Below are 20,920 nucleotides of genomic sequence, written 5' to 3'. Positions count from 1 at the left end.
GTTTAATACCTCTTGGCATGGTATTGAAGAACTTTCGCAGAGTAGTCTTACCTCAAATTGCCTGTCTCACTCCTGAGATTCTGCCTTCAAGTTCAAAGACATATTTCAAGCACAGAGCAAGTGTGCTGCTGGCCCTTCCCTCTACTCCATGGTTGATGGTGGTAACCGGTGGACATGGCGCTCTTAACACCAATGCAGACTCAGCCTTGGAACCCCTCTCAACAGAGCGTGAACAGTCCAAGTGGGCACGTGAGGTGACACCCCCTCTGTCATCCGCACATCAAGGGAAGCAAGGCCTGCCCCATTCCCCCACTGGACTGCATGCTCTCCTCAGCCTGCTGTAGCTCACTTTCCCTTCGGCCTGAATGTCCTTCTCTCCTTTCCTTTTAACTGTGAAGACTGTGCTCATCCTTCAAGTCTCTCCAAAGGCCACCTCTGTGAAAAAGCCTAGCAAGGTGCCTGACACATAGGGCTGGCTCAGAAACTTTGCCAGAGGTGAATGACTTCAAATAAATAAATAAGCAGCTTTATGATTTCATCCAGCAGTATAGTCTCATGGCCAAGTGTGGGGTTTGGGAACAGAATTATCCAGGTTTAAACAGCAGCTCCATCATTAAGAACTGTGTGGCCTTAGGTCAGTCACTTTACCTCCTTGAGTCAGCCTCCTCTTCTGTAAAGATGACAGTAAAGGACTGAGAAAGTTCAATTCGATCTGTATGTGAAGCACTTCACACAGTACCTGCCCCAGAAAGGACTCAGTAATGGAAGGTGACTGTCACTGTGGGTGGCTGTGTTTGCCTGCCTCATAGACACCTTACAGAGGGACCGAGTCTTTATCCTTGAGCCTCCAAATTTTAGTGAAGACACTGGTACATAGTAGATATTCTATATTGGTTTCATCAAATTGAAATGATACACATCATACCAGAGAGGGCTCTGGAAGGTCAGAGGTTACATTTCATTTCTGATTGTGGAAATTAAATTAAATACACACAGAGAGTGGCTGGAAGTAGTGGTTCATGCCTGTATAATCCCAGATACTCTGGAGGCTGTGATCAGGAGCACTGTGGTTTGAAACCAGCCTGGGCAAAAAGTTAGTAAGACCTCATGTTAACCAACAAACCAGGCAAGGTAGCGTGTGCCTGTGTTCCCTGCAGGAGGCACAGGTAGAAGAATCACAGTCGGAAGCTAAGCCCAGGCAAAAACATGAGACCCTATGCAAAAAACAGCAAAGCAAAAAAGGATTGGGGCATGGCTCAGTTGGCAGAGCCCCTGCCTACAATTGAGTTTGGCCCAGTACGGCCAAAAAAATAATAACACATGTACACATGTAATATATGTATATGTACATATATGCAGGGTGGAGCATGGGAAGATAGAAATTTGAGCAGACTATTGAAGGAATGGCACGATTTTGCCAGGAAGACATGGAAGGTAGAAGTGGGGTGAGGTTGGTCTGTAAGGTTGGGGCTGTTTTGGGGCTGGCGGGGGAGTCTGGGATGGGACTGTGTGAATAAAGGTGTAGCAGTGGGGCTCACAGGCTTCACCTTACCAAGATGGAGCTGAGTTCATGGGTTTGCAAAGGGGAGTGGTGACAAGGTGCCTGCAGCCTAGCGACGATGCTCAGATGGTCCCTCAGGGAAGCTGCAGAGTGCGCAGGGAGGCCTGAGCCAGCTTCCCACCTTCCCACGCTCTCCAATGCCATACGCAGCTGCTGAGAACATTAGCACGCTGTCACTGTGTGGTGGTCACAGGAAACAAAGCAAAGGACCTGGGCCTCGTGGAGCTTGCCCTCTAGTGTGGGAGACAGTTGCCGGGCAACTAGCACTACATTTAATCACTGTGCCCAATGGTGACGGGCTGTGGAGGAGACTGAAGGTAGCAGAGACAGGGTGGGCTGCTGTCTCTCACCAGGTGGTCAGGATTTGAGCATAGGTCTGAAGGTGTAAGAGGTGGAGCCATGCAGAGATCTGGAAGAATAGCATTTGATGGTGAGGGAACAGTCACCCAGATGTCCAAAGTGGGAATGAACTTGACCTGTTCAGGAAAAAACAAGCTAACCCATGTTGCTGGAGGAGAGCATGATAGATGAACCAGCAAGGGGACAGAGATAGAGCTGCAGGCCAGAGTGAGGGGTGTGGGCCTATCCTCATTGCAAGAGGAGGGGTGAGAGCGGACACATGAGGCAGGGAGTGAGGCGACCAACTCGCCCTGGCTGTTGGAGGCAGGCAAGGGTGAGGGCAAAGCTGGGAGGCCACTTGCAGATGGTGGCCGAGTCCAGGGAGATGGTGACTTAGACAGGGCACCAGCAGTACATGTGACCAGGAGGGATTGAACATGTGATCCACACAGGCTGAAGCTGCAGCCAACAGCTCTGGCTGATTGTCACCAGAGCGTGTGACAGGAAGAGAAGTCCAGGAGGCCCCAGGGCGGGTACGTGTCACGGGCCTGGGTGGTTGATTTCTTTCTTTTCGTGTGTGAATCAGACACACATGTGACTTGTGGAGGACAACAGATAACACCTGTCCCCTCCCCCAAGGAAATGAACAACAATGAGTGGAGATGCAGGCGTTGCCTGCCTAACCACCTATGGTCTTCATGCCCAGAACCCAGCAGGGACAGGTGCACTGAAGGGCAGGTAGCCAAGCCTTGGCACACACAGGTCTGACCTGGGCTAGGCCAGACAAAAGTCTGCTATTTCTCCATCAAAAGTCAGACTAGTGGCCTGGCCCAGGTCCTGGCCAAGGAGCCAGGCTGCTAAGGGTTGTATCTGGACGCACGCAGCCTTCTCCTAGGAGCTAGGCTATGCCGGTGGCAGAGGACACTCCATCTGTTCTGCAATAGCGTGCATGGTAACTTTACCCTTCTTCATAAACAAAAAAGAAAGTGAAAGACATTGCATTCATGTCAACTGATGGGCACCTCAGTCCAGAGGCAGGGCCATCAAAGGACACCAGATGCTTGACACCGGAAATTTCCCCAAACCTGCATCAGTAGAGGCTGCAGATCGAGGGGGGACTAGATGTGACAGGTGCCTCTGCGGCTCAGTTCTGTGCCTCTCCATGCTATCTTATGTTCTCCTATGACTCTCAGTCATCAAGAACCAGGTAAAACACCCCTGCTAAGAACAAGACAAAGGCCGACGCCTCCCACCCCCCAGCCACATCCAGAACAAGGGTCATGGGCACTTCCCACAGGCTGCTGTTCTCGCTCTGTCATTTGTCTTTTTGGTAACTAAATCACAACTGTAGGAACAGAGCTGGTTTTGACAGTGCATGGAGCTCCCCACACCATTGTCAGTGATTTTTAACTCTTAGCAAAGGTTTCCCTCTGCCCTGTGATTTTATTAGATTGGTTCTCACACCAAAAGTAATGCTCTGAAGAAGGCAGGGAGAAAAAGTCCCACTGTGCCATTCCTGAACCTTGCGAACACAGCAAGGAACAACAGAAGAAAGAAAAGATATTTCACATTTTAAGGGCAGGTTCAGGTGCCTTAAGAACTGAGCCAATTCGTAAATGATTTCGTTTGGAAACTTCCAGCCTGCAATTCAGTCATTCTTCAATGAGAAATATGTGATTTGCCAAACATGAAATGGAGTCATTAAGCCCTGACAAAGTCAGAGGCAAAGCAAAACTGTGGCTGTGTGTGCCCTGCGCTCCCTTCTGCTCCACAAATTAGCCATCCCCACGGAAGGCAGTCCAGATAGCTGCTAGCATGGGGCTCTGCCCGGAGGAAGGCTGCACACTGATCATGGAAATGCATGCAGCTCAACTTCCTTCAGACGCCTAATTACCACCCTCTCTACCCGCAATGCATGAATCCCCTCACTCAAAGGGACTTTGCCTCCTTCTACATAGCTTTGCATGGAAAGCACCACCAGCATAAAACTGTACAGCACTGCACGTGCACCCGCACACAAGCACGCACACCAGTGAAGGTGAAAATTTGTGACATCTGAGTTTGGTCTGTAGTCTAGTTAGTAGTAATTGGTCAATGCTAGCTCCCTGGTTGTTCTGTGGTTACAGAAAACAGTGCCATGGGAGAGCCGGCTCAGGATACACAGGACTCTCTCTCTCTCTCTCTCTCTCTCTCTCTCTCTCTCTGCCATTTTTGCAAAATCCTGTGACTCCCTAATTATTTCAAAATAAAGAATACTAAGGATGTGAGTGCAATTGGACTGCTCTGATCTGATCCGTCACACCATTGTGACAGATCGCCAAGGTTGAGTCGGTTGATCTGGGTGGCTAGATGGGTGCCCCCTTTCCTCCCTCGCCAATTCATGCACGTTCCTCCTGAAGCAGCACCGTTGGCCAAAAAGGATGACCATCACCATTAGAGGAGAACCCTTCTTTGGTCAAAGGTATATGAGTAGCCGTGCTCCCCTGCCAGAACCTCCAAACGAGCTCTCAAGAATATTAAGATGAACTGGTTTGATTAAGTGGCCTGGGACCAGTGGAACTGTGTGACTACACGTGTCCTTTAACTTTTCATTATATGCAGAGCCACTCTGGGGAGCCAAGAAACCACCAGAGTCATTGCTTCCCCAGAAATCATGTCCCAGAGGTGACAAAAAGTTGGTCACTAGAGGAAGAGCATGAAGCTTGTGTCCCTAAGTCAACTTTTCCCACACTAGTCCTACTGAAAATTAGGAGGTGTCACACATCCCATGGAAGAGTCTGTAGTGAGTGACAGGCCAAGGATTCCCTCTACCTGCCAAGCCTGCCTGGGAGTCCAGCCACAGTCCTAATAGGATCCAAGACCTGCCAACTCCACCCCTGGCCCAGAGGTTCAAGTTTTAGAATGCATCAGTCAGCTTAAAATGCTGATTCCAGGCCTCCCCAAATCCTGAGTAGGTGAGTGATGGACCCTGGGAATTTGCATTTACAACAAGAGCATGGGACGGTCCTGAGGGTCCTTTGGGAGCTGTTACCGTGTAGCACTCAGGATGCCTTATTTGGACTCTGTCATCATCAGCGCTACTTGTCACTGAGTGCTGAAGAAGCACTAAGCAAGTCCATCTAATTTAATCTTCACCACTTTGCTCTGATAGAATTACTCATTGTCCCATTTTACAGATAAGGAAACTGACACCCTTAGAGTTCCCTGACTACAAAGGAGGGGCAGAGCAGGGGTGGACCAGGCAGGAGTTGGTATTCCGAGCAACAGCCTCCCTTCTGACACAGAGACTCCTTCAGGGCCTCCTTTCCTCTGGGATAAAACATTCTGTTGAAAAATAACAGAAATTTCCCAGGTTCAGGGGTGGAGGGTGTGTTGTCAGGGGGAGAAGCAGGGACAGGTTCCAGTGGCCTTAATGCTGCCTACCTACTGAAAGCAGATAGAAAGCTCCCTCCATGGTCCCTTAATGTCGCCCTGTCTTTCATCTTCCGTCCTGTGTGATCCTAATCTTTCTCCTCTCTTCCCCAAAGTCCAAAACAACAGTGTCCTATGTCCCTACATTTTCTTTGTCTCCCAGTGCTAATTCCAGCATTTTCTCCTGCCCTCCTGTGACAGAGGCTGACCCAGGAATGTGATTTCTAGTGAGGCAAATGACCTACCGTTCTCCAGAGGACACTGTGGGATCTTGTTCGCCCAGAGGTTCCAAATGTAGTCTACGTCCCACTCCAGGCACACCTGATGGTCTTTGAAAGGGCGCTGGAAAGGCGGCACTGCCTGCAGCAGAGTGTAGTTCTTTGCCACAGCATGGAGCAAGTTCTCCTCCCACGTAACCTTCAGGTCCCCACCACGGTGTCTGTGTGTAATCCAGGCTCGTAGTATCACTGCGGATACGGAAATGGAGTGTCTAATGAAATAATCATCTCTGTACACCATGATGCTTGGAAATCTCACATGCACGACTTGTGTCCTGCTGGTGTGAAGATGCTTCTCGTTCTTCCACCTTTTTTTGTACACGGGGATGCTACTTCTGAACTCGGACGAGACGACGGCTTCCACGCTGACAACACAAGGCTGAGAGCATAAATACTCCACCGAGACTTGGGAGATGTTGCGCACGCTGCCTTCAAAGGCAGCGAAATAAATAAAGTCTTTGTAAGTCGCGCTCTGCTCTGCTTTGGGAGTCACCGACGTAGTCATGGAAGTCTGCCTACCCAAAGACGGTACAACATTCTGCAAAGGACAGAGAAAAAAGCAAGACATCTAGAACGTTTAAAAACTGTCATATGAACAAACATTTGAGTCATTATTTTCCTGGATTAAAAAAAAATCCCAATCTCTATAAAAAGCAAACCAGATGTGAAAAGTACTAGTGTACAATTGGAGAAAAGCCAACACACACACACACACACACACACACACACACGTTCGCATGCACCCACAAGGATTGGGCCACATTAAGTTCTCTCCTTAGGCTGCATAGCATCTGCTCATCAAATGTGACTTTCAGAGAATGCAGCAGTGACTCCAGAGCTGGCTTCTAAGTGGAGGAGCTTATCCACAACAAATCCAGAAGCCAAGGGACCCTCCTTAGACTGAAAAGAGACACTATTGTCCTGACTTCAAATGGTGATCAGATGTGCCAAATCAAAGGGTGGGAGAAGAGTTCAAAGGGGACCCATGAGCGAACGGAACAAGGATGCCAGCCTGGCCCTGACATCTCCTGGTAGTGTGGAGCCAGGACAAACCTGTGTGACAGTGGACCAGCAGGAGGTTTCTACTACTCCAAGTCACACTCAGGCAAGTTGGGATCGTGAGCTGTGCCATCTGAGCACTTCCCCACCAACGACACTACTGCTGTGCAAGAGAGATTCCAGCAGTGTGTCCACCTGGTTGGTTCTGTAAATGAGCAAAGTCCTTTCACTGTGCACACTTCTTCCAGAAGAAATCTGGGAGGCTTGCTGTGCAATCAAGACAAGGTTTTGGCATGAGATACTGAAGTATGGCTAAGAGCTCTTGTAAACATGATTTTGGGATTCCAGTACCCAAAGCACAATAGGAAAACGGTCACACAGGATCACTTCACACCCACAAGCATGGCTACCATTAAGAGAAAAAAAGAAAAGTCAAGAAGTACTGGTGAAGAGATGTAGAAATCCAAACCCTGTACACTGCCGATGGGAATATAAACAGGTGCCCTTGCCATGAAACAGTATAGCAGTTTCTTAAAAATCATTAAATATATAGATACATACGATCCAGTCCAGCAATATTTAATCCAGTCCTGGATTTAAACCCCAAAGAGTTGAAGGCAAGGATTAGAAGAGATATTTGTATGCTTATGTCCATAACACCATCATTTCCAGGGACGGAAAGCAACTCAAGAGTCCATCAGTGAGTGAATGGATAAAGAAAAGTGGTATAAGCCAGGAGCAATGGTACATGCCTATAATCCCAGCTACAGAGGAGGCAGAGAATCACAAGTTTAAGGTAACCCTGGGCAACTTGGCGAGACCCTGTCTCAAAAACAAAAAACAAAATGAAAGCATTAGGAAGTGGCTCAAGTGGAACAGTGCTTGCTAGAAGGGTGAGGTCCTGGGTTCAATTCCCAGCACACACACACACACACAAAAGTGGTGTATGCTACAATGGAGTAAGTCTGATATACCATATAACATGGATGAGTCTCGAAGACATGACAAGACACAAAAGAACAAGTGTCGTGTGATCCACTCGTACACCACGGTACAGTCGTCGAATGCACAGACTGAACATAGAGGGGTCTAGGGAGGAGACAAGTAAAAAGGGGCCAGGCTTCCAGGGTGGGGTGATGAAAGCGTGCTGGGGTGGGAAGTGGTGACAGTTGTACAACGTGGGTTCACTCTCACTACTGAACTACATACTTTAAAATGGCTAACATGGAAACTTCTGTGATTACTTTTACCACAACTTTAAAGAAAAGGTTACTTCGCTCTCCCCAGAAGAAGGAAGGAGTAGGGATTCCTTTCCTCATTCTGCTGCAGCTGTGGAAGGCCAGAGTTGGATGGGTGAGACATGAAGTCTGGCATTAGGGATCCTGTGTGGAGGCAGAACACGGTCAGTGCTCCAGTGACAACACCTGAGCTCAAAGCAGTACAGGCCAGGAGAAAAATTCTGCCAGATGAGGGGTGGTCTGGAACAGGCTTTATGGAAGAAATGATATTTCAGTTGGGCTTTGAGGGATGAAGAGAAGTTTTTCAGGGGGTGATACAAGGGAAAGGAATGTAACTGGTGTGAACAGCAGGAGCCAGACAAGACAGCAGAGACACAGAGGTACTCAGGGAAAACGCAGCAGCTTGGCTTAGCCAGAGAACAGAATGGGGGCGGCAACACACAAGAGCCCAGGGAGAGATGGAAATGAAAGATAGGTCCTGGCTCTGGAGAGCAACTGATCCCAGCCCTAGGAACGTGGACTTCCATTGACTGACAGCAAAGACTCAGCGGAGGTTTCTGGATGGTACTTCCCTTCTGAAGAACTGAAGTCAACTAGGAATGAGGTCATGATCCTCTTGAAAAATGAACAAATGATACAGCTCATTCATAAGTAAGTTCTCCCTCAGAGAAGAGAAATGCGAATTAAAACTACACTGAGATACGGCTTTTACCCTTAAACTCACAAAAGTCAGAAAGTCAGATCTCACGTTAGGCGGGCTGGCGTGTGAGAAGTACACAGTCCCTCTTCTGTATTGCTGGTGACAGCAACCTCTACCAAAAAGTATAAATGTACACACCCTTTGGCCCAACACTTCCACTTTGAGGATTTTACCCTACAAATAGACTCAAATCTGTGCAAAATGATGCATGCACAGATATTTCATGGCAGTACTATTGTAATAGCAGAAGATGGTAAGCTTAACTGTCCACCAAGAAAGGGCTACTTAACTACAATGCATTCACCCCTGGAGTACTATACAGCCATGAAAGAGGAAGATCTTCACATACAGATAATGGAATGAACTCTAAGAGGCCTTTGGGTTTTTTCTTTATCTTTGGTTGCTGTTTTTTAGCAGGTTTAGAAATACCATATTGTGGTACACAACACACAACACAAACACACTGAATCCACTGTAATCCACGTAGCACGGGTTGCTCACATGGAACATGTAAAAAGATGAGTGACCAGGACTTCTAGGGAGCTATGCATTTTACTATATTGTGCCCCATGAATACCCAAAAAGGGTGGCGAGCAACCACCACACTAAAAGGTGAGAACGGAAAGTATAGTTTCTGGAGATGGCACAGAGAGGATGGAAGGGCCAGCCGCTTCTATTGACTAGTCATGGGAAACTTGTGGGAATAAATACGAAAAGGGCTGGCATGATCCGAACTGTCCAACCCCCAGGATGGCCTTCACTGTCTTCAGCTCTCATTTTTACTGACAAATTACAGGGAGAAAGCAAACATAAAACATAATCTTATAATTTGAAGTGGAGAGTCCTCACTTCCTGTGCAATCAGGAAATGGTGGCTTGCAGAGGCAAGTGCAGAGCCGGGCTCCTTTTCTTCACCCGCACCCCTCCCACTGCCCACCCTGGAGCACTGCAGCAAGGTGAGGAGCTTCGTGGTACCTGGGAAGTCCAGGCTGCATTCAGCATCGCACAAGCAGAGATGCGCCAGGCGCTGTGCACAGGCTGCGTTTTACTCATCCATAGTCATTGACCAGATGTGCCAGGCCACAGCACACAGGCAAGCAACAAGGTGAGGCAGCGTTCACCTAAAGCCAGCAATCACCGGTGTGATGAGAGAGGAACTAGCAGAGGATCCCACTGGGCACTGTATGCCACTTCAGGGTCCCAGATGCTCCCACCAAATCCCACGCAAGGAGAATCTGACTTTTCAGTGAGACCACAGGGAACAGAGTCCACGACACACCATGTATTTTAGGTAGCACACTACACTGTGCTTCTTCCCCAAAGAATGGCTCCAAACCTCTTCCTCATTGTTTTTATGCATTCTTGAAAAATTAACCCAGGCCCAATTCTCTCACTTTTTCTTTTTTCTGAACGTTTTTAATGTGATGCTCTGAACTCCAAACTCCAGTGGCAACCTCTTCTAAATAGAATGCTGGAGAAAGACCATTTGATTCCACTAGATTCCATTGTAAAGTGCGGTTAGTAATAACCATATTCATTATCTTACATCTGATTGCTAAAAATGTAGCAGCCACACTTCCCCGCATTAATAAGTGGAACGGGCTGGGCACGGTTTCAGCTCTGCCTGATGTGTTACACACCTCATCCTCGCCCTCTTCAGGGCCTTCCCTCCAAATTCTGTTGCAAAGACAGTCTCTGTGTACTCATATGAAGACTATTTTATCTTCACCTGGCTCAGAGTCTTGAATGCAAACACAAACCCAAGGGATCCAGATTTTAGACAGACACTATCCAACAAATCAGATCAGCCACAGTAATGCATGTGGCTGAGGTGTGCGGAAAGTGCGAAATGCCCACTGGATCTCAAAGCGTTGGTAGTTTTCTTTTTAAAGGCTATGAAAGATCTCATTAATTTTTAAATTGATTGCATGTCAAAATGATAGAATTTGGCTACATCAACTTCAATAAAATATATTAAAATTAATACTACCTGTTCTTGTTTGCTTTTTCTTAAATGTGGCAACTACTGAATATAAAATTATGTGTGTGGCTTGAATTTCCTACTGGATGGCTTTATTCTAGATTTGAGATTGGCAGACCTTTTTTGTTAAAAGAAAAAAAAAAAGATGGCCAGATGGTATGGTCAATACAGTCCTCACCTGGTACTCACGGGAACGGGTTCCAGGACTCTTGCAAAGACACCAAAATCGTGGATGCTGAAGTCCCTCACACAATGTGGACTTTTTGTGTATACACACACTTCTGCATACTTTAAATCACCTCTATTTGCTTACGATGTCTAAAACAACATAAATGCTGTGCACGTAAATTATTGTACTATATCATTTAGGGAGCAATAACAAGAAAATCTATACATGATCTGTACATGTGAAAATATTTTTTGAATATTTTTTGGGTTTTTTTTTTTTTTTGTCTTTTTTGGTGCTGGGATCAAACTCAGGACCTCATGCGTGCTAGGCAAGCGCTCTACCACTGAGCTACATCCCAGCCCTATTTTTTAAACATATTTTTGATCCTCATTTGTTGAATCCAAGGATTTAGAACACAGATATGGAGGACTGACTTAGTTCAGGTGTTTCAGGCCACTCAGCTCTGTGTAGTGTGCAAGCAGACAGAGGAGCAACACAACGGAACAGAGTTGTGGTCCTACACAACTTTGTTTACCCATACAGCTGGTTAGGCTGGCCTGTGGTCCAGGGTTTGTAACAACTGCTCTAGTGGTTACATCACTACTGTTATGGCTATTAGGTCATCAAGCTTTTAGTCTAAGTGGAGTTCTGAAGTACAGAGTGACAAAAGATAGCTGTGTAAAGAGCTATCACATAGGAGGAATGGGATGAAAACCCCAATTAGGCACAATCTCATATTCGTGTAATCAATGAAGCCTGACACCATCGTTTTCTAAGTTCCCAGGTGGTGGCTGTTGACGTCTTGCTTTTGTTTATCTTAGGAAAGAGCCAAGTTGGATGACAGCTTCAAGCAAGGCTGGACAATGAGATATAACTTCACAGACCAAGATGGATTATTCAAGAAGTAGGAGAAGCCCTAATGACAGTTCAAAAACAAGAGAAGAGCAACTTCAGGGACTGGGCAATGTGTTTGTAATGTAACAGAGCTATGCAGACCCCAAAGAGAGCCTCAGAAGCACCCTATGTGGCTTGTGCAGACCATGGCCTGAAGCCCCCGAGCAGGCCTTACGGTCTTTGGTCTTTGGGGCACCTCTATCACGAAGGAAGCTGGCATTTTTCGAGCTGGACCAGACCCAGTGGGGCAGCTGCTACCCTGTGAATTGTGGATACCTCTGTTATGTACAAAACCAACACCGATTAGCAACACATCACACTCTAAATATTGATTAAGCCAAAGCTGATTTCCTGGCTCAAGTCATGTGTGTGGTTACAAAGCTGCTTCCTGCCAAGAAAATAAGGCAATTAACTTGAAGAGTTCCAGCTACAGGCGTGACATGTGTCCAACCTTCATAGGTATTTTCACATGCCAGGTCACATTAACATAAGTTAAAAAATTACCCAGACATTCCTTCATCTAGAAATTAGGAAGTCAGAGTCCATGTCATTGTTAGGTGTCCAGTTTCTAGGACAGAGTTTGGCACACAGTAGGAATTTAGTGAGGTTCTTGTTGAAATAAATTCCTACGCACGGATCTTTGTACCAGGTACCTCAGTGCTCCTTCCTGTGTCACTGCCTCACAGCCCTGGGGTACCCGCCTCACGTTGTTCTTCTGGGACGGGGCCACCACATTTACTTTCCACCCAATCTTATCAGCTCCCTCCAAAGAGCCCTTATCTTTGGCATCTCAGGTGTGTGGAAGGGGTGGAGTGGCATTTGCAGAGCTGTGAAGTCCAAGAAGGTGGCACTCTAGCCCCCACCTTACTCATTTGGAGTAAACTTCTCCCCAACTGTTTTGTCCCTCCAGACCCTTTCAGATGACCAACCTACATTCTAGAACTTTCCCATTTCTCCACAGCAAAACTACATATTAAAATTGTAAAATTTCCCATCCTTCTGTCCTCTGCTAGACTCCTGCTCTTCTGTAAGTTCATCCATGTTAATGGGATAATGAAAAAATCCTGAGATAATGTCACATATCTGCATCTCTATGCCGGCTTGGTGAGCTAATGCCTTAAAAGCATAGCTTGAACGCACTGTAGCTCTAAGCAAGATATTTGGGGTGAAAGGGGGCATCTCCATTTCCGTGTGTCTCAAATTAAGCCTTTTAGGCAGCCACAAAGATGGTCCACCTCAGAAGCTATTGGACCGGCCTGCTCTGGACACTTGGAGCTGAGAGCTGAAAGATGCCTTGGCCCTCATATATCTGTGAAAGCAGGCGTGAGCTCTAAACAAAGTCAAATTTGACGACATCATGCACAGTCACAAAACAGAGACTCCTTTGCCCTTCTGTAATTGTGTATGTATTGTAATTCTGTCTTACAAAAAAAGAGAAATGGACCAGCTAATGTGTGTGTATGGTAGAAGGCCTGAATTTGAAGGGCTAAATGCATTAATTCAGCCCTGGGAATCAAGAAACAGATGAATTCATGTATATTCTGTATGGAAAAACCCAAAATTATCAACACAGCCTAGACTTTTTTTAGGATGACTGCATTTGGTTCCTTTAAACAAAGTCAATAAGGAAAGACTCCATTCTAATGGGCTTGTTCTAACAAACCTGGGAACTCTCTTCTCTACATGGTCCACTTGGTATTGAAGGAAGGAATAGAGATTGGAAAATCTGAAATCATTCATGTCTTGCTAGGGGAAGGTCATTTCATTCACACATGCATGTGAGGAGATGCAAACAATAATTGAGTCTATTTCCCTCACTTTTGCCCATTTTGGCCCATCAGTCACCTAAGAAAACCTTGGCACTTCCTCTCCAAACTGGCTGGATCAAATTTCCCATAGGTCAAAAAGGTAATTATACTGGCTTAAAAGGCCTATTTTTCCAATTTCTGCTGACTAGATGTAAGCAAAAATTCTGTTTATGTCAACAAAGCATGCAATTAAGCAGAATGGGTGATGATGTCAATATGGACTTAAAAATCAAGATACGCCTGGGGAAAACATTTCCCAGTTGAACTAAGAGCTAGCCAGAGAAACATCGTCACAAGACGGATCAATATTTCTAGTCGCATACAATCTACCTCACACACCACCCCACACACTAATATACTTTCTTCCTAACTCAAATTACACAAGGTTAACTGAGGTTGGTTTTTAAATTTTTATGGAGGACCTACTGTGTGCCAGCCATTAGCTTTCCTTGCTCACTCCATCCTGATCCTCTCACATACAACATCATAGAAATTCTCAGCTCCAACCGAATCCTCACAAGAGCCCTGTGAGGGAAGCAGCATTTGTGGTTTACAGCTGAGGGCATGGGATGGATTCAGAGTCAGTAAATAATTTGCCCAGGGTCAACCAGCTACTAAAAACCAGAACCAAATTTCAACTGCACACTTGATGACATAGTGTGCCTTTTGCATTCCAGAAACACCCCAAACAATGCCTTCCACTCACTCCTTTCTCTGACTATCATCACTTTCTGACTATAAGTGAGGGAACCCAGAGGCTTGATCATTTCCATCTTGAAAGGAAGAGAGGGCTAAAATTCCATCTCATCAACACACCTCAAGTCTGGGGGATTGGGAGGGCATACCTAGTACCTTCCATACAGACATGTACCTTGGGCAGAGCCAACTCACCAGCCTGAATAAGCCCTTCTGGGATGAGGCTGGGAGACAGAAATTGCTCAGCAATTTCTCACAGTCCTCCTGATCCCCCAGTTCCTTTCTCGAAGGGACAGGACGAGCCGATTGACAGGGTAACTGGATTCACTTGAGGCTATTTATGGCACACCTGAGTCTATTCATCTTCTCGGCTGGGTTCTTTATTTCTTCTCTTGTACCTTTCCTTGGCCCCTATGCTCTTGCCAACAGCCAGCCAGAGGAAATAGAAGGCAAAAGGCAGACACCTTGGCATGGGAGGTTTTAGGAGCTGTGGTCAGGATGAGCATGCAGGCTATTGAAGGACATGAGGTTTGGGGACAATCTCTGTATTTCAAATGCCCATAATCACGCCTCCCCAGAGCTGAATAACAGGGGTCTCTAACCTGGGTTTCATCTTCCTCCATCCTTCACTGCAAACATAGTAAGGGACTAATGAATAAAGAGACCCCTGTGCAAGACTCTCACAGCCACCATCTGCTAACGATCTCTACATACATCTGAGCCACTAATGTCCTCTTATTTCTTTGTCACCTAGTTGTCTAACAAGCTCAAATATCCACTAGGAATATTTCAACTCTTCAGCTGACATCATCAGTTGACAGTGAGATTTATTTTCTCACTTAAGAAAAAAATTATACATTCAAGACTAGAGTCTGGAGCGACAGAATTGCCTTCTAGAAGCTCAGCTGTCACAGGTGGGGCTGGAGCAGCCCCAGGCAGGTTATAGCCAGGTGTGTAGGAACGGAGTAGTAATGGTCTAAGAAAATGGTAAGAGGATCTGTTGGGCGGGGAGCCCTGCGTGGAGCAGCAGTGACCTCGGTGGAAGCAAGTTCCTTATCCTTTGCTTCCCAGGCCCCTGCCTTCTCTGAGCCCTCTGCATCTTGACCTTTGGTGACCTCAGAATTTGCTGGCAGTCGCTGGAATCAGGGACCATCTTTTCAGAGACTAGCTTGGCATCATTCCGTGACTTATCTTTCAGGCCGCATCACAATTATTCATGCTTTGGCAGAATCCTAGCCACAGTCACACTACTCGTGGGCTGATATTGGAGGTGACTCTGACCCAGCAGCTGGAGAAGGAAGGTGCCTTCCTCAGGACCCTGGACTCCAGAGACCACGCTCCCCATGAGGACAGGGGCTCAACCCCATCTGTTCAGAAAGCCACATTCAACCCAGCCCTTGTGAGCAGGCTAACACAAAGCAGGAATCAAGAATGGATCCCCAAATCATGGACAAGTTGGCTTTGGAATCACTTCCATGCACGATCACTGTGCACTTGTGGTATACTTCATACGATCACATGTGCTAATCCTGCTAGCTGCCTCCAGGCTATATAAAGACCCAGTCCTTTACCTCCCCATGACCATGACTGAGGGCAAATTTTTTCTGGTTTTACTTCTTTCTCTCCCCTCACCACCCCACATCCTGCTTGTGTTCTGTGGCCTGCACTTCCTGCTTTGTATATTCTAGGTTACTTTAAAATGACCTTACATCCTGGCCAATTGCACAGTAGCTACTAATTGCTCCAGCCTTCCTAATGGACTGCACGTTTATGCACGAGAGGATGGGTTACAAGCAGCAAAATCCAGAAGGCGATAAGCTGGCATGGCTAAAGCTGGATGTCCGAAGGGAAGATGACGGGTTTAATCTCAGACTGTGTGGCCTGGGGCAACTTACTTACTTAACCTCTCTGAGCATCTGTTATCTCATTTGAATGGGGCTCACAACAGCTCCTACCTCACAAGGTTATTGCTAGAACAGTACTGGGTAATGCCCATAAATGACTTCGCACAATAGAAGCTATTATTATGACTTCCAAATTATGGAATGGTTTTCACCCTCTAGTGTCTACATAGCTGAGATCCTGCCTAGCTGTGACTGGTCTGGCCCATCCACCTGACCAGTCACCTCCTTCAGGAAGCATTCCTCCATTGAGCGGAACTGACACAATGATGTATTTGCATTGGTATGTGGTCTTTTCATGGTTTTCACCATTTTTCATATGAATGTTTACATCTCCCCCAGTTCACACACTAAGCTTCGTCAAGATTAAAAAGCCTTACCTCTCAAAAATACCTCAGGTGTAACATACCTGGAGAGCAAAATCCCCAGCACGTAGCTAGACATTCTGAACGATGTGTGAAGATGGCATTTGCTTCCTTGGGTGTGCAAAGCCTTCCCATCCCATTATAAGAAGCGCTCTTGCACAGCAAAGCCTCTCCCTTGCTGCAGCATAGCAGTGGTCCATCAGAAGGAAACACAACTAGGGCAGGGCCTTTCCATGGTGTTCCAAAACCCATCCCTTCCCTGGCTGCCAAGACATTCACCCACGTACTACTTATTTTCCTCACTGTAGTATTTTCTAGAATTTCTCTTTCCCAAGCTCTACCTTGCCATTTCCCTCCATCATTTCTCTCTATCCTGGCATCATCTGCCCCTCTCTGGGATCTGCTCTGTTCAGCCCTCACCCCCACCCATACAGAACTTTTATACTTTGCTCCATCTCCTGCCTTTCAGTTTTGCATTTGGTACTCTGTCTGCTTGAACCATGACGCTCTTGAGAGTCCCACGTGGAACTTTCCAGACCAGCTCTATGTGAATATTTCACACACTATTCAACGACATTTCTGCTTCTGTGGGGAACCAGCAGTGCTGTGTATACAGGGATCATCTGTTTAAACTGAAACTCTGTCATTTATCATAGCAGCTTTATTTATAAGCCTGTGTTCTATAACCCTGTGGCATAAATATTAAGTAATAATATCCCTTAGGCAAAAAAATCATTCATATTAACTGACAACTTCTTATAAAAACATGAAGTAAACTCAACCACAAAATTTGGTATCATCTAATTTCAAAACACAAGTAAAAGCAAGGCTTGCTCAACAGGTAGATGCAAAGGCAGAATTACAATGTGCCTTTTTACACTGTCTTGCCTGAAGAAATGAAACATTCAAGAAATAGAGTATTGAAGAAAAAAAAAAAAAAAAAAAAAACTTGGGCCGAATGGAAAATTTCTTCAGGATCATCCTAATTTCTGCCAGTATCTTCTAAACAGTTTTTGGCTTCTTAGAAGAAGAGTTCAAATAATACCAATACATAAATGAAAAGGTTTCTGAACAATGACACTGCTCATTTCTTTTTTTTAGCATTCTGTGAATTTCCTATTACATCAGTTTCATGATTCAGCATTTTCGATTTCATTTATTTACAGTAATATATGGAAGATAACACAAGGCTTCTGGAGGGTCCTGGAACATGAGGTAAGCTGGGCCGCAAGGGTGTTGCCTTGTGTAAATTTACTATTGTTTAGAAGAATTCAAAACCAGGACATGGCAAGCCACCAAAGGAACTGAGAAATACTTCTCTACCCGGTTCTGAGGGTCTCAGTTACTCGATATTTAAAATGAGTTGGTTCTGAAAACTAGGTTAGTGCCATTTAGTTGCTAAGTAAAACAGAAGCCAAGAAGTGTGTGAATTTGCAAAGTGACATGCATAATCCAAGCCCAGCCTCTGAAATGACAATGTTCAAGGCGCAGCGAAGTCACCACTCTGGCGGCAAGCGTGTTACCGAGAACTAGATTTCTTTTGGCACCCGCAACTTGGCTGGAGTGACCAAGAAGGAGTTGAGCGCTGGAAACGCGAGGTGCGTTGGCACAAAAGCGTCCGGGCCAAGGAGGGACCTCATGGAAACTCAAAGGAGGTTGGAGGTGGGTGGCAGGTACAGAGGGAAAGAGGCGAAGTCCGGCACAAGAAGGAAAGGAGCTTGAGAAGATGAGAGGGAAGCCCAGGAGAGCTGGGGAGAGGACTGGAGAGCAGTGCGCCGCGGGGCGGGGAGCGATCGGGGGCGGGTAGAGGGGCTCCCAAATGGAGTGGGGGACAAAAAGGGTCTCCAGGGGGACCCGACCCGGGTCTACAGCGACTCTGGGAGGGAGAGGAACGGACACGAGAGTAGCTCCGCGAGTTCGGTCCAACGCTCCCCTCTCCGCGCCCTGGGTACCCATCCCAGGTGCCGGGAGCGCCCGGGGCACAGGAGCTAGGAAGAGAGCAAACTAGCAGCCGCGCCCCACCTCCTGTGGCGGGGGCCCCCGGCCGCCCCCACCCGCGTCCCCAGGGTCCGCGCGGAGGGAAGGACCCGAGCAAGGTCCAGTGCTCACCAGGTAGCAGAGCAGGAGCAGCGTGCCGGCAGGGCGGCCGCCGAGGCCCGGGGGGATCCCCCCGCTCGTAGGGGTCATGGCTGCGGCCCGGGAACCGATCGAGGGTGGCGGGGGTTGCCGCTGCTGCTGCTGCCGCCACCACGGCCACCAAAGCCCCGCGCCGCGCCGCTGCATAGCGAGGCCGCCCGGATCCCGGCCGGAACAGGTCACCTGGTGCAGGGACCGGCCCCCGCCCGAGGCGCCACCTTCCCGCCCGCCCCCGGCCGGGCCGGCCGCTGTGCGCGGGGCCACCTGCCACCACCGCCGGACCCGCCGCCGCCACCGCCGCCGCTCCCGCCGTCACCGCCCCCGCAGCCCCAGCTGAGCTCCGGCTCCTCCCCGCCTCCCAGTCCCCGTCCCCTCCCTCCCCTCTGCCTCCAGCCCAGCCCGCCTCCCGGCCGCTCCTTCCCTCGGGCTTCCACTCCTGGGGGCAGCGGGCGCCCACGCAGGTGGGGACAGACCCGGGTCCCGCCCCCTGGCCGCGCCGCCTCCCGCCCGGTCCGCTCGGATCCCCGCCCGCTTCCCCTTTCCCTTTCTTCCCCTTCCTTCCCCTTCTCGCCCCCCTCCGCGCCCTTGGTCGGTGCGCTCTCCCTCCTCTCCCTTTCTCCCACTCTCACCTCTCTTGCGAGCTCCCCTCTTTTTTCCACTTTCTCCCTTTTCCCCCAGCCCTTTCCCCTCAATTCCGCTCCTTCCTCTTTCTTTCTTTCCCTCCACTGCCCCCCTCCCCGCATCCTCTCGCTCTTTCCCACCCACCCTCTTTGCCCGCCGCGCAGCAGCCCACTTCCCGCCAGTGCAATGGGTTTTGTTTGGCTGCTTTGGGGCCAGGGCGCCATTCCCGCAGGCCGAGTGTGCCCCCTGGAGTTGTGCCACGCGGCTTCCAGTCCTTAAGGACGGATTTTGACTCCTGCCAACCTCCACCTGTCCACCTGCAGGGCTGGGGCCGCCTTCCTGGCCGCTCGTTCCCAGCGCTGGCTGCGCCCCACCCTGCCCGCCGATTGGCGACACGTTCTGGATGTTTCCCGAGGGTTTTGTGCTGTGCCGCCGCCGCTGCCGCCGCGCTCTTTGTTTTAATTGTGCAGAGTATTGGCGCCCAGAGCGGGTTTGTGTTTGATTTGCATCCCTGTGCTCCGGCTTCCACTTTGGACGGGAAAAAAATGAATTAATTAGGCCAGGACAATCGTACTCAAGCCCCAAATGAAAGGGGTGAGGCCTTTCAAAGTGCGCAAACAGCTTTTTTAAAAATCAGGACACATCCTCGGCCTTGGGAACGCAGGTTGGGACTGGCTGCGCGCCGACCCCTGTTCTGCAGCCAGGCGATGAGGGGCCGCGGGGCGACAGGGCCACCAGCTCGCTATGCGCCCTGGCTGTGTCTCGCTGTTCAGAAAACTGCTTTGAGGGTCCGGGACTGCTGCTCTGAAACAGTTAACCCACATTGGAAAGTTCGCAGATTCCCTTTGGCACTGATGGATGTGTGCGGATTGGAACTAATAATAGATTGGAGGTCTGCGTGGACACAACTCTTGTCCTGTGGAGATGCCACTGCTGTGGGTCAAGTCGCGACAGGCCTGGGGAGAGGCCTGCGATGACACGGGAGGGCCGGGGTTGGTTAGCCCCGCCTCCTGTGCCTGCACCTGCCCTTGGCCTGGCCATACTGGGGATGTCAGCAGGAAGCTGAGTCATCCCTTACTAATTTTTAGGTCACTTAGGGGCGGTACCCCTGTGTGAGGCCTCTGCCCCTCAGTCCTAGGCACAAGCTTCTCAAACCAACCTCGTAGGAAACGCCTGGAGGGATTGTTACTGCAGGTGGTGTTGTCGCCCTTGGAGTTTGTTTCAGTGGGTCCTGGGCGGGGCTGAGAAGCTGCCTGACAGCTTTCAGGTAGCACTGATGGGACTGAGCCCGTGTCCCCACTTCCAGAACTATTGGCTTACAGGGAAGAGCCCCCTGCCTCCGTTAGCCAGCCTGCCACCACTTTGAAGCGTTCTGGGGCTTTGACAGATGTGCCACTACCCCTGTGCCACTTGCACAGACACAGGCACTTAAAATTCTTCTGTGCCAGGTAGAAAAGTATTATTCTATTGAGTTCAAGGGAACAAAATATGGGGTGGCTTTGTCCCAGATTCTGACTGTATTTTTTTCCATCAGGTCAAAATACAAACTATACTTTTTTTTTCCTTTGTTATTTATTATTTTTTTAAGACAGTGTCTCCCCATGTAACCCAGGCTGGCTGGCCTCAAACTCATGATCCTCCTGCTTCAAGCTCTCCACTGCTGGAGATTACAGACATGCATTACCACGCCTGACCAGACTATACCTTTAATGTGTATGCAAGGGAAATCATTAACTGGTTCAGGAGAAGGGGGCTTCAGTTGGCATGACAGAATTTCTGGGGTTCCACCTGTCTTCCTGGACCTTTTTTCCAGACTTTCTCTCT

General features: G+C 48.3%; 1 protein-coding gene across 1 annotated transcript in view; it reads right to left on the bottom strand.

Moving 5' to 3' along the window:
* Sel1l3 (SEL1L family member 3) overlaps positions 1 to 18,689 on the bottom strand; it is a 99,758-nt gene extending 81,069 nt beyond the window's left edge. Inside the window, exons 1-2 of the mRNA XM_020188434.2 lie at positions 18,449 to 18,689; positions 5,557 to 6,127 (exon numbers count right to left, since the gene is read on the bottom strand). Of these exons, the coding sequence (XP_020044023.2) occupies positions 5,557 to 6,127; positions 18,449 to 18,622 (745 nt within the window). The 5' untranslated portion in view covers positions 18,623 to 18,689. The remainder of the gene's footprint in view (positions 1 to 5,556; positions 6,128 to 18,448) is intronic.
* Between the last annotated feature and the right edge of the window lie 2,231 nt (positions 18,690 to 20,920).

The sequence above is a fragment of the Castor canadensis genome, chromosome 9, assembly GCF_047511655.1.
Source record: "Castor canadensis chromosome 9, mCasCan1.hap1v2, whole genome shotgun sequence".
In the NCBI taxonomy this organism is placed as follows: domain Eukaryota; kingdom Metazoa; phylum Chordata; class Mammalia; order Rodentia; family Castoridae; genus Castor; species Castor canadensis.
This window is presented reverse-complemented; position numbering and strand designations above follow the sequence as displayed.